Genomic DNA, 14,881 nt, shown 5'->3' with positions numbered 1-14,881 from the left:
GCCTCAACTCCGTACGGCCCTCACAAATATAGTCCCGAGTGCTAAGCAACCCGTAGAACAAGACAAGGAGAAACAGGGAGGTACAAGTGCAGAAGACCCGATGCTGTTAGCTCTTTCATTCGGACGCTATCCGGCGGTTGTTGAAATGGGCATTCTCGGGACTGTGCTAACGGACACGATCGTGGACGGAGGATCCGGTGTCAATGTGCTACCAGAGGATACTTGGAAAAAGTTGGGACAGCCGACATTATGGCCACCTACCTTCCAGCTGTTAACAGCCGATCAACATGAAATCAAGCCATTGGGAATACTCACAGCGCAACCAATGACAATTGGAACACAACCATTCCTGTTGGACTTTGTTGTGATTCCTCTCAGGCGGAAAGGGTATGATGCTATTTTGGGTCGGGGGTGGCTGATACAAGCAAGAGCAAAGCACGATTGGAAGAAAAATACTTTATCACTCGAAAGCAAATGCCGGAAGTATGTCATCGATGTGCACACTTAGATGGTCGGGGAAGAAGCCCTATTGTCAAATTCTGAAGGAGAAGAGGATGAAAAGGGGCAAAGTATGGAACCAGATTAGGAGGGAGTTCTACGACTGGAAGGAGATGACAATTTGGATTTAGTAAATGGTCTTTACCATTGGCAGATAGAGGATTATCAATTGTTTCCAACCTGCAACGTACTGACAATAGAAGAACACAATACTGATGAATTTCCAAAGGAGTTTATTGAAATGAAGGAAGGGGATGCGTCACTCGATGTGACCTCGGCACATAAGTTCACTAAAGGGGAACCCATCAAATACAATGAAGTCATGCTGCAAACCATGAATTTGGGAGACGAAGCGGAACCACGGAACATATTGGTGGGAGACAACTGGGACCTAGTACTAAAGGCAGCAGCATTCAAGATATTTTTAGAGTATAAGGATGTCTTTGCATGGACGTATAAGGACTTGAAGGGCGTACCGCCGAAATTGTGTGTGCACCGCATTTAGTTGATTGAAGGAGCAATACCCGTATGAAAGAGGCCCTACAGAATGAACAAAAATTATGCGGCTCGGGTTACGGAGGAAATCAATCGGATGCTAGAGGCTGGCATTATTTTCAAAGTGCAGACCAGTGAATGGGTATCCCCGATAGTGATCTCACTGAAGGACTCCATTCAGATCCGAATATGTGTTGATTTCTGATGCTTGAATGCAGTCACCATCAAGGATCCGTTCCCGATTCCATTCATAGACAACATCCTGGAGGAGGTAGCGGGACACGAGATCTACTCATTTATGGATGGTTTTTCCGGCTACAATCAGATTTCAATTGCAGAGGAGGATAAACTAAAGACGACATTTGTCGTAGAAAATGGGGTGTATGCCTATAATTGGATGCCGTTCGGTCTGTGCAATGCGCCTGCGACATTTTAGCGGATCATACTACACATTTTTGATAAGATGTCTCTCGGAAACTTTGAGGCATTTTTGGATGATTGGTCAGTGTTCAGTGCGGAGGACAAACATCTGACAGCATTAGGCGAGTGTATGGAAAGGTGCCGCCGTGCGCGCTTGGCCTTGAACCCAAAGAAGTGCAGATTTATGGTTCCACACGGAAGGTTGCTCGGACACATAGTCTGTAAAGAGGGACTGAAGACAGATCCGGACAAAGTGCGAGTCATATTGGAGATGCAGTTGTCCACCAATGTGACAGAGGTAAAATCTTTCCTCGGGCATATAGGGTATTACAGGCGTTTCATCAAAATTTTTGCCAAGATAGCATATTCGTTGGATAGGTTAACTTGCAAGACAGAATCGTTTCGATGGGAGAAGGAACATGATGAAGCATTTGAAGGACTCAAGGTACGACTGGCTACAACACCTATTTTGGCATACCCGGATTGGAATAAGGAGTTTCATGTGCATGTTGATGCATCGAACTATGCAATCGTAGCAACTCTCGCGCAAACAGGAAACCACGGGTTGGATCACCCGATCTACTTCGCCAGTCGGTTGCTATCAAAAGCTGAACAAAATTATAGTACAACTGAACGGGAAGCATTGGGGATGGTCTATGCTGTCCAGAAATTTCAACATTACTTGCTGGCTACTCCATTTGTCTTCTATGTCGATCATCAGGCCTTGTTGTATATGATCAACAAACCAGTCATTCAAGGAAGAATCAGTTGATGGTTACTCCTGTTGCAGGAGTTTACCTTCAAGATCATTGTACGGCCACGAAAGAAACATGTAAGTGCGGATCATTTGTCACGTATCAGAACAGGAGAACCGACAGACGGTGTAAATGATGACTTTCCTGATGCACAGTTGTTTCAGATTGCTGCACTACCGGAGTGGTATACAAGCACCAGCAAATACTTGTCAACAGGATAGTTTCCAAATACCATGCCACCGAATGAAAGACGGAAGTTGGTTTTACGGAGCGGAACATTTCAGCTGATTAATGGATTGTTGTATAAAATGGGACTCGATCAGATCCTGAGGTGTTGTGTCCTGGAGGAAGAAATTCCACGAGTATTGAAGGAAACACATGAAGGATCGACAGGAGGACACATGGGGCCGGACACAACAACACGAAAGATACTTCTAGCAGGATTATGGTGGCCAACAGTATACAATGACGCCAGGGAATGGGTTGTTGCATGCGATACATGTCAGCGAGCTGGGAAACCTTTGAAGAGAGACTTCATGCCTCTGAATCCTTCTCATGCTTAGGAGCTCTTTGAACAGTGGGGTTTGGACTTTATAGGACCTCTGAAGACAAGCAGAACTAGAAGGTGCCGTTACATTGTTGTTGCGACGGAATACTTGACTAAATGGGTGGAGGCGCGTGCACTACCGGACAACTCAGCAGTAAGTACAGCAAAGTTTATTTATGAACAAATAATTACCAGGTACGGCATTCCGTTACAATTAACGAGTGATAGAGGCGGAGATTTTGTAAATCATGTCATCGGACTGCTTACAACGGAGTTCAAAATTTATCATTCGCTATCAAGTCCATACTACCCAAGGGCAAACAGACAGGCCAAAGCTACCAACAAAATCCTGGTATCAATTATATATAAATCTTGCGCAGTCGAAGGGGAGGATTGGGAGGAGAAATTACCTTCTGCTCTGTGGGCTTACCGCACGGCGTATAAAGTTACAACAGGACACACGCCGTTTCAACTGATGTTCGGATAGGAGGCCGTAGTACCAGCAGAATTCATGATACCAAGCCTGCGGATAGCACTAGAAAACAAGTTGGGCGACATGGAGAGCTTAAGGGAGCAGTTGTATAAACTGAACAGGTTGGAGGAGAAGCAATTATTAGCACAGTGGGCAACTGAAGTAACGCAGAATAGGCGAAAGGCATGGCACGATAAGCACCTGAAGCTAAACAGGTTTAAGCCCGGACAGTGGGTATTGAAGTACGACGGCCGGAATGAGATCAAACCGGGCAAGTTCAAAGTTAAGTGGGTCGGGCCGTATCAGATCCGGGAAGTAGGGGACAATGGAGCAATAAAATTATGGACTTTGGATGACCAGGAAGAGCCTCAGGCGGTGAATGGCTCGAAGTGTTTTTAAAAAATTATGTTTTTTAAATTAAAGTTTAGTGTTTTTATTTGCTTTTTTTATATTTAAAAAAAATATAATTTGATAATTATATATTTGAACTATTAAATGGCATTTTATATTTATCTTTGGCATTTGGCAATGATCAATGATGAAATATCATACTATCAAATGATTCGATTTTCCAATTTTGTATATTATGTGCACACATGTGCATGTATCCAAACACATCCAAACCCTCATAAAAAAAGTTCCACACATCCAAACTAAAATAGACTATTAATACATATTAAAACTTATATAAAAAATCATAAGCTAAAAATAAGGTAAAATTTATAGATATAACTTTAAAATTTTAATAACTCATTAATTAAAAATAATGTAAAATCTATATATCCGTGTGTGTGTGTGTGTGTGATTTTTAATTTATAACTAATATGTTTATTTTCTGCTTAGACAATGTCATACAATTGATTATATGAGAAAATATATCCTATGTGCTCCAAGAAATAAATTTGAATGATAAAAACAAGCTTACATACTTGTAATAAAACCACCTCCAACATATAATCATTAACATTTGTCTCCACCTAAAATGGTAGTTGCAAGCTAGGAATTGCCAAAACTAGTGGCTTGCTAATCTTTTACTTCAACTTTAAAAATGTCTTTCAGTGATTTCTACACCATATGAAGGACTTATGAATAGCAATTATGGAGTATAAATCATTGCAACTGTGGGATATGATTCGATAAGCTTAATCAAGTATTGAACTAGTAGTAAAAAACTCCTTGCCTCCATCACAATGGAAGTCTTAGATCACTTAAACTGAATTCCACTTCTACCAAATTCCTAATAGTAGCTCAATCGTTGTCTAATACTTGATAGACTTAGCTAGTATTTGACACCAAGCTAAGACAACTATTCAATGTCCTTGGTGATTACCCTCTTAAGAAGTTAAACTGAATAGTTGCCTATGTAATTACCAATATGAATCTAAACATAATATATTTTCTACAGGTCATTGGTTAGACTTCTAATTTATTTCCTCCCTATATCTCTATGCTATGGAAATACCCTTCAGTTTTCTTTAAGTGATTTTTCTCTCTTTTTGAACAATTTTTAAGTTTTTGTAATCCAACTTTTTCTCAGATTTTTTTAGATTTTTCCTTTTCTTTTTTTTTTAAATTATACTTTTGGTTTGTCATTTTTTCCCCGAATCATTTTTGCTACTATTGTAATTTCAAATAAACAAAATTTGAATGTCAATGAACCTTAGTTACCTAGGTTTGTGGTTTTGCCCCTAGAACCATGACTGGGTTCGAACCAGTTAGAAATATTGGTCCAAGTCGGCCCAGGTTTGAACAGGGTTCGATTGTCTTCGGACTGATTTGAAACCAGTCTAGGAATTTGAACCCGGGCAAATTTCAGCTGCCCAAATTATATTTGGTGTGAACCCAGGCAAATTTTCGGGGACAAACAAGTTTCAAGGCATTTTCTATAACAAATTTGATATTGTTTTGAGTTCTACAGCCCTAAAAAGTGAAAGTAAATTGATTATTTTGGCTTCTAACATCATTTGTGGTGTGCAAATAGGTGATTTTGTGAGCAAATAGGTGATTGAGCAAAAGTAAGTTTGTGCAAGGAGGAGTTGGATGATTCGATTGTTAGCTATATTTAAGTGTTTGTGTCTCATTGCTACATCTTTGCAAGCTTACAATGGCAGGAAGAGATAAGTTCTTGTTCTATTGTGCTTTTTTTTTAATGTTTACTTTAAGCTTTTTTTTTCAAATATCTTTCATTGCCAATAAGATCTAGCTATTATATTCCCTAAAGGCTAAAATTTTATTCTCAATAACAATATGTCAATATGTACACAATTTCTTTTTATTGGAAAAGGAGCTTCAAAGGGATCTACATCTTCCTTAGTAAGCAATGCCAATATCCCAGAAAGAATAGAACCCCCATTTGATTCTCCTTTGTGGAAGTATGTGGATATTATACATCCTCTTCTAGGAGGTGGTGGTTTCCATTGGAAATATTGAGGTTGTGATGTAGAAAGAAACAATTCATATTATCGTGTGGTGGGACATTTGTGTGGATACCCTAGTAGAGGAGTGAAGAAATCTCCTGGAAAGAAAAATGCACATGTGCCAAATTCATTAGTATTAAAATATATTGAAGAGCATGAGCGAGCTGAAGAGAGAGATGAACTTAAGACAAAATGCCATTGAAGGCAATAAAAATAAGAAAAGAGCAAAAGGAATGAAATCCACCCCAGATGTTGTGAAAGAAAATCACCCCTCCTTTACAACTTCAGTTGCTCTTGATTCTCAAAATGAAGCACCCATTCGACACAAAAGAAGGGGACCACTTGAAACTGCATTTCAAAATCAGAGTAGGGGAATCGCAGACATTGATGTCACAAGATGCTTGTATGCAAATGGGCTTTCTTTTAATCTTGTTTGCTCTCCATATTTCAAGCAGATGTTGAAAGTGCTAATGCAGCACCTGCAGGGTATTCAGGTGCAATAAATGTTGTCCAAGTCATAACAAACAACACAAAGAATCGTAGAGTTGCTGGTTTGTTGGTTGAAGAGAGATACCAACATATTTTTTGGACACTTTGTGCAGTTCATTCATTCAATGTTATGCTACAAAAGATTGGGAGTATTGAGTGGATCAATGAGATGATGCAGAAGCTGAGGACATCTAGATGTTCATCACAAACCACCACAACTCAAGGGATATTCAGAATGCTCTCACGTTTGGAGTTGTTGAAGGTAAGTAAACTTGAACTCAAGTTAGTTAATATTTTAAAAAATAGTATCTTACAATTTCTTATTTTTTGATTATATAATATGTATTCTTTTATCAAGTATGTATCTAATAATTGTATTGTTTTTGATCAATTTATTTTATGTAGACACATTTTGCATCAAATGTAATGGTCTTGAGATGACTTATGCAAGTGAAAGAGGCACTTACCAATATGGTAATCAGCAACAATTGGGCTATATGGAGGCAAAGCAACACTAAGAGGGCAACCAAAATAAGGAAGAGGATATTGGGAAATGGTGGGAACATATAAGGCAAAGCAATACTGAGAGGGCAACCAAAATAAGGAAGAGGATATTGGATGAAAAATGGTGGGAACATGTGGAATATCTCATTAAGCTCACCGCACCCATTATGATCATGCTTAGGTACGCAAACATGGATAGGCCTTGCCTTGGAGAGATCTATGATGGCATAGACTCAATGCTTGAGAAGATCAAGCAAATTGTAAATGAAAAGGAATAAGATCCTAAAGAGACCACCTTCAAACAATTGTAAGCAATTGTTGTAGAAAGATGGAACCAAATGACCACTCCTGTACATTTGCTTGCCTATGTATTGACGCCCAAATACTATAGCACCCAATATACTGATCTGCCAAGAAGGCTACCACACTATAGAGACATAGAAGTGTCTGATGGATACAAGGCAGCATTTCAAAGACTCTTTCCTGATGATGAAATGTGAGATTTGATTACAGACGAGTTCATACAGTTTGTGGATGCAAAAAATTTAAGTAATGATGCCCTTCGTCATCGGTTTAGGAAGGATGCTCATAGTTGGTGGTAGTTCCATGTCCAAAGATTCCAAATGTTGTAGCCTCTTGCAATCAAAGTGATATCACAAGTAAGTTTAATTTTTTTTAAATTGTTATTAGTTTCCTTTCTAAAAAAATTGTTATTAGTTTCCTTTGTCTAAAAAAATTGTTATTAGTTTCCTTTGTCTTCATAAATTGCTAGAAATTCTAAGATTCAAGATGCATAATTTAAATTTTATTTTAATTGTTTGCATGTCATGTCTTCAAAGAATCCTAGTTCATCCGCTTCAGAGAGAAATTTTATGATACTCTATGCTTCTAGGCTTCATAAATATGTATATATATAATTTTTACATGTTTTTGTATGAACGAACCCAAACAAACCCAAAAACCTTTCCAAAAGTTTGCCATACCGGTGAACCGGTTCTTCAAACTCATATTTCGAATTGAACTCAAACCAATAACTAAGCAATGAAAAAATGATGTAGTTTTTGCCCCCAAAGTTTATGGTTATCAAATAGTTGTTTAATGTTTCAAATTTGTACATGTTCTTAGGATTTATAAATATTGTTTCTAGGGTTAAAAAAATGTTACTTTTAGTACTTAGTTTCAATTTTAAGTTGCTTCATATTTTATTTATGCACCTCTATAGGCTTAAGGTATAGAAGTAAATAGATTTCTCTTTTAGTTTTAACTAATAAACATTTTTACTTTTAGATATTCTAAATTCTAAGTATTAGTTCTAATTTTGATACTAAAATCGTTAAATAAGGTTTGCACCTTTTGTGTATCCTTGCTTCTAGACTTCATGTAGAATGAAGCAAGGAAAAACAGAAACAAAAACCTTATTTGAAAAACTAAATGCTTGATAAAAAATATATTTTCACTCCTAGGCTACTAAATCATCAAACAAACAACTCAAGGTTAAAGGAAAAAGGATTGCAACTTTTGTTACCCTCTATTTGTGTAGTTAATCCAACCTGAACTTGAAGTAAGTAAAAACCAGAAGCAAAATCTTTGTGTTTTCAGCCATTGCACTATACTGTGTATTGCAAAGTTAGACCACAAACTTTATTTCTTGTACAGTCATCATGAGATGCTGCGCCAAAGTGAAGAGAAGCTAGTTCAATCAGGAGTGCCAAATATCATTTGCCCTTCCAAGGAGTTGGAAGAATTTACCAAACGTTCAATGAATAAGGAGGCCCCTTCACAACAATTTGCTTCAAAGTTACTTTCAGATAAGTCAGCCAATACAAAGGATAGTCAACTACGAAAATGTCATTTTTGTGCCCTTGAATTCTATGGCAGCATCATTAGAGCAAATGCACATCTTTTTCACGACTCTAGCAAAGGTGTTGAGGCATGCAGTACTTCAATACAAAAAGAGAGTAGGCTTATAGAGATTGTTTGGTGGTGGTGAGGAGCACGACACGCCACCTGTTACCATGACACAGAACACTACTGACACTTCTAGATGGCTAAACTTCCTCTTTGTGTATCTAATGTAGTAAATCCTAAGGGGTTAGAGTCACACGTTCATCTCAAGCTCCCAAACTACTAGTAAAATTGTTCAACATTCAAAGATGAGGCAGGTGATGCCATTGGCAAATTCTTCTTTGTCAATCGCATTCCGTTCCATGTAGCCCACTATTTTTATTTTAAGGACAAGACAATGTGACAAATGTGAGACCTTCATATCTGTCATTAGATAAAATGAAACTAAGGACCACTGCTTAAATAAGAGCTACTCCAAAATGAACATTTTTGGAGTAATTAAAGACTACATGGGTCTCAAGCTGATGCAGCATTATCACAAATGGGTGCGCAAGCAGCATTCACCCATCCATATCATGATGGCATGAATAGAGGGCCCTTACTTCCTTAAGGTTATTGAATGTATAAGGCATCCCAGGATGCAGGGCTTTATTTCAAATCCTTTAAGATCCTATAGAGGAGGTTGTCTCTAATAATGTGGTTCAGGTCACTACAGATGTGGTCAATGTGTGTAGGGTAGTGGGGAAGATGGTTGCCATTGCCTACAAACATCATTTTTGGACCCTTTCTTGTATGCATGGCATGAATAATGCACGAAATGACATTAGCAAAATTAACTAAATGAAACAAGTTGTACTTGATGCAAAAGATATGTAGAGATGTATATCTACAATCACCACATCACATGCACTATTTTAGACCTACAAGAAGGAATTTCTCAAACTTGTAGGTAACTATACAACATAAACACACTACCTCAAGTTCTATAATGAGCACAGCAGTCCCATTGTTTAACAAGGATTGGAGAAACTAAACACTCTCTTATACTTAATGGCCTATGCACTGAACTCAAAGTGGCATTTGAAAAGGCCTAGCAAAGTTGTCCATATATGTAATTTCCCAGTTGGATATTCTCCAATTTTTCCTCAATTAAATTTTCAGAATTATAAATCAGAATTTTATGTAATAACAACCAGCAAATACCAGAAATAACCAGCAACGTTAACTAATTAATAACCAGCAAAAACTCCAGAAATCATTATTGTATTATAAACCAGCAATACAATAAATATCCAATCGTAAAACAGTGATAACCGTCAGATTGGATGACTAGAAAAGAACATGAAAAGCAACTGTGAACTCCATCACAAATTCACCATAGCAGATAAATTGGGGCTACATCCAATCCACCCAAAAGACCTAAGGGTTTGCGTCCTTGGATTCTTGAAAGAAGCTAAAGCTTCCTAATTTCCCCAAGAGAAATTTCAAACCAAATCAATATCCAAGTATGCCCAAATGAAACCATCTCTCCTCCTTTTATTGTCCAATGCCATGACTCTTCAGCTTCCTCCACCTTGTCTCCTTGTCATCTTGTCATTTCATCTCTTTATTAAAGCCCCTTTAATATTAAATTGACCATTTTATAAATCTGCATTAAGCTGTTCAGAAGCCAGATTAAATGTTTCATGAAGTTGACTTTAGAATCCTTGATGTCTCAAAAGGGGACATTAAAAGTCCTCCCTCCTCAAGATTACTTGTCCTCAAGCAATTCGATGCCAGGATCCCATATAAATCTGCAAGTATGGTTGTAGCCCAATCTAAACATTACTGCTACACCCATCATCGCTGCGCAACTCTGATTAAAACTGCCCCAGGCCCAAAATTGTGTAGCCACTCATCAATACGCTGCTGAAGTAACGTCAATCATACCAATACTGGAATCCTACACTACTATATTATCATGATCATCAGATATGAGAAGATATGTCTCAAGGAGCTATTAGTACTGGACAACTCTCCAACTATGAGTGATCTCCCATGGAAATGGATACTGAACTCCACGATAACTGTCCATCCTGAACTACTAATGAAGGAATCAAACTACTCAATAGCTGAAATCAGTACCAAGGGTGCAGAGAGGCTATACATTCTGTCATCAATCTGAAACACACCTGGATATGACGTTGTAATAAGCAAAGAATCGACAAAGAATCTATCCCCCATGATCAAATCATAATCCTCAAACAAGATCTAATTAGTTGGTGAAGCAAGGAATCTATCCAACTCATGTGTAAGTCAGAAAATGAAACCATGTGTAAACTGATTGGAGAATGAGAATCAGTGTTAAACCTGAAAATTGAATCACTGCACCAATCCTATGAACCAAACTCACTGCTAGGAACTACAATTGGGTCCCAAATCCTGCAATCAATCTCATCTTCGTCGCGAAAATCAGTATGATCTTCTCCAATTCAAAATGTGGGTTATCGAATTTCCAATCAGCATCAACCTCAAGCAAGGAGTTATCTACTAGCTTAATATGACCCAAAATTTTGTTACTTGATCTCTTGGGGCAGCTACCCAAGCCATAAGTCTGCCGAATGCTATCGAAATCCTTAATCACTTCTTGGAAAAACTCACACCTTCCTTCATCCTCTTGTTCCCTAGATTGTTTGGTGACAACAATATGATTTTTTGCTTCATGAAGAGCAACCCGTGCATTATCCAATGTCTTGTGAGCATCCTTAAGCTCCCTATTGAGCTTATTAATCTCATCCTCTTTTCCTCTTAATTGACCAACATAATTTTCAGCAACCTTTAAGTGGCATTCCTGTCTGAAAGTAGGTATAAATAATCTGATTTCAAAGATTCCAATGCTACTTTAAACCCTTGTAAATCAGCAACATAATAATCTCTTTCTATTCCCATTTGCCTCTTTTCCCTTTGTGCCTTCATGTGAAAATCCTCACCAATCCTATGAGTGCCAGCATACCTCACCAAGGCTGAAACAATCATATTTCAGCGACTCTCAACTGTTCCTTCAATTATTGTTTTTTTATCTTTGTCATTATGAAGAGCATTTTCTGATTGGTCACCCAAACCATCATCCTTGATTGCAATCTTTGTTTGGTATCATTGTCATGCATAAGTGAGTTGCACATATAAGAGACACATGACTCATCATATGTCTCAAACTCCCTGTTTGATAGATTTGTGTGCAAGGGCAAGAATGTTGCTATGTCATTAAATGATTCCTCATGACATGCTGAAAGTGAATTAAGAGTCATAGAATATCGTACAAAAGCTTTACATACCAAACTTGATCTGTATATTGCCTTCGAATTTGCATCAACGTGAAAGAGCTTATTTAAAGGATGGCCCCATGTCAACACCATTTTAGTTTATGTAGCTAGGGTAGCATGGTACAGAGTGGTGGATCTCTTTAAAATCATCTAACATATCCTCACTTTGACGATCTGTAATATAATGTTTGTCGATTTCAATCTCTAAATCACCAATGTAGAGTCTTAAATGTTCCGAACCTTTGTCAATTCTTGAATTTATGTCATCTCCATTAGTTGTGTTGTTTTGTAAGGTTAAAAAGGTAAAATTATTATCATCCCCACTACTAGTCTGTATTTCATTAAGTGTCCAAGAATGATGACATGTGAAACAGATCTACTCCCTCCTCATTAGATTCTTGCTCTTTTTTGGAGATCCCTCAACTTGTATGCCTGCTGAAATCATCTCAAGTTCAGTCATAAACTCTTTGAACATGTCCAACTTATCTTCAATTAGCTCCTCCACAAGCTTGTATGCCATAGGTGAGAGTATATTATCCCTTCTCCACATAGCCAGCAAATCTGATTTTACTTGTTTGCATATGCCATCGTTCTCATCAAGGATTAATGACATGATAGTTTTGATGCAAGGTCTTTTATTCTCTGGTTGATGTTTCCTGTATTCCCTTAAGAAACATTGTATCATTTGTAGAATCATGTTGTCACAGCCAAGATCTAACATGATGATATAAAATCTTGTTTGTGCCATAAGTTCCAGGATTTTTGCCCTCTTACCAAAAGTAGGTTGTTTAACATCATGTAGTCCTAAGTTGTTCACAATCAACTGAATGACCTCCTTCAAAATGCTATCATTATAAGGCGCAACAGGAGCTGTTATTTTGATGATTTCACAAAGGCAAGATGCAGCTGTTAGTTCCTTGCGGGCATTATTCAGAAGGTTCATTCCAGTCTCCCTTGCGTTGTCCGAGATGGCCAGGATAGCTGGGTCTATGAACTCATTGAACCTAGGCTACTCCAGGTTGTCCACCAGGATCTGAAGGTTCATAGCTTCCCTAAAAATCCCCATAGTAGCAGTCCTCACATTGAAATTTTTCCAGGCCTTTATCCTATTTTTGACCTGCACTTCCCCCTCGTTCTCACCAGTGATGACAATCGCTTTTTCCTCCGAAGGAGGCTGCATTAGGAGTTGTTGCCTTTCAATCTCAGGGTTTAATGTTTTTCATTTTTTGGTAATTTGTAAGTTTTTGCATGTGTGGTTGGTTTTTTGTTCAATCATGAGTTCTAGACCTAGAATACAGGATTTCTATAACCTACTGCTTTATTTAGTAATCAGTTCCAGTGTAACTTTAAAGAGCCATGTATGCGTCCTGTGTAACTATGAAGAGCCAATTACATTATTTTATTGTGGGTTTCCAGTTTTACCTTGCTTGGTTATTGCTTTCCTATGCTTAATTCCACTGGCAGTAAATAGGTATTGGGTACTCTCTTGTTTATCCTAGTTTTATTAGGGTTTTTTGTTTTATCTTTTTCCTAGATTAATCTCCCACAGTTTCTTCTATTCCAATTGGCAGGATCGATTTATCCGGTGAGGGCACTTTTTAAAAATCATTCATCCATTCTCTTATAATTGTTAAATAGAAGAAGCTTTTACATGACTGGACAATGTCAGCGCTTGTTTGAAATCATCCATTCTTTTTAAATTTACTGATTATGATTGCATCAATTGCCCAATTGTTGACTGACAGCAGCTTTCATTTTGCAAGCCAAGGGTAACAGTTCGCTGGGAGAAATGCAGGGGACTATATGACACATATGTCCTGCAGACAAATGGGTTTCAATAATAGAGCAGCTTGTGAGTGTACAAATTATTTGGACTATTTTGCCATTCTATACAATTGAAAATAACTAAATCTGAGGGACTTGATATCAGCTAACAATGGGTTTCAGGCACCATATATCTAGATGCCAAAAGAAGAGATACAGTATCTTTTTATGAAGCCTTGTGCTTCCCTTTGTTACATTTCTTTTTTATTACACAATAAGAGTTGCATGTTTGGACACATGTATGTAGTTTAATATTGCTGCGTGCTAGCCCTTGAATCTAAGCCTTTCAAAGGCCGTTCCACTTTGGTATGCCAGAAACAGTTGCATTTTATATTTAATGGTAAAATTATATAATGACAATCACAATTATTTCTTTTTATCACATTTTAAACTTATGGGAAATTGTAGTACCATTTATTACTTTATCATACGTAACATTATTGCAGGCTTGTGTGCTGTCTATTAGCATTTGCCCAAGGCTACATAGTATTTCTGAATACCACCTGTTATTGCATGAATTCAGATATCAAAGATTGAGGCAAAGCTGGTTTTCAGAAATCCTGTCTGTTAGATCAATCCTGAGATCATGCTGTAGAATCTTATGGATGAGTCAATCCTGAAATCATGCTGTAAAATCTGATGGATGTGTGCAATAATACATAAAGGGGTAACACGAGGACAATACATTGAGTGTTTAAACTATGAATAAACCAATAATCAAGCTGACTTATCCTATGATCTGGTGGCTGAACCAAGGGCTCATTGGGTCCTTGGGATATTGTGTTACAAATTGCTAAGGAAGAATATTAACTTAAAACATGATAATGCGAGGATGCGGGGGATTTATTCTTTTGCCAAAATGAATAGTGGAAAAATATAAAGTTTAAACTATGAATAAACCAATAATCAAGCTGACTTATCCTATGATCTGGTGGCTGAACCAAGGGCCCATTGGGTCCTTGGGATATTGTGTTACAAATTGCTAAGGAAGAATATTAACTTAAAACATGATAATGCGAGGATGCAGGGGATTTATTCTTTTGCCAAAATGAATAGTGGAAAAATATAAAGTTAAAGACATTTCAAAAACCTTATTCAAGTAGTAGCTTTCTGACAAGGATTTACAGGCTGAATTCTGGAGGGATATGGAAAATAAAGGTTGAAATGCTTGAAGAATATGACATGGGTAAGAATTTACAGGCTGAAATGTGGAGGTATATGGAAAATAAAGGATATAATGCTTGAAGAATATAACATGGGTTCCAAGTTTTTATTTTGGGAATGCTGGGGCACACTTTATAGTAATGCCTACC

The 14,881-nt window shown here is 37.6% G+C and overlaps 1 protein-coding gene across 6 annotated transcripts in view; it reads left to right on the top strand.

Annotated features, from left to right (window-relative positions):
• The window catches only part of LOC149552405 (succinate dehydrogenase assembly factor), a 31,158-nt gene extending 16,855 nt beyond the window's left edge, over positions 1-14,303 (top strand). The window contains exon 2 of one of the 6 annotated variants that reach the window (XM_089787955.1): positions 14,092-14,303. Coding sequence is in view for 1 of the 6 variants with exons in the window: in XM_089787957.1 (XP_089644083.1) it covers positions 13,490-13,585 (96 nt within the window). In the remaining 5 variants the exon portion in view is untranslated. Of the gene's footprint in view, positions 1-13,489; positions 13,951-14,091 lie in introns of those variants that run through there. The other 5 variants (XM_089787954.1, XM_089787953.1, XM_089787951.1 and 2 more) reach the window with 5 other exon arrangements.
• The last annotated feature ends 578 nt before the right edge of the window (positions 14,304-14,881 follow it).

The sequence above is a fragment of the Cupressus sempervirens genome, chromosome 6, assembly GCF_028749045.1.
Source record: "Cupressus sempervirens isolate cs-2001-9-10 chromosome 6, ASM2874904v1, whole genome shotgun sequence".
Taxonomy (NCBI): Eukaryota; Viridiplantae; Streptophyta; class Pinopsida; order Cupressales; family Cupressaceae; genus Cupressus; species Cupressus sempervirens.
The sequence above is the reverse complement of the archived record's forward strand: the minus strand, read 5'-3'. Positions and strand labels throughout refer to the sequence as shown.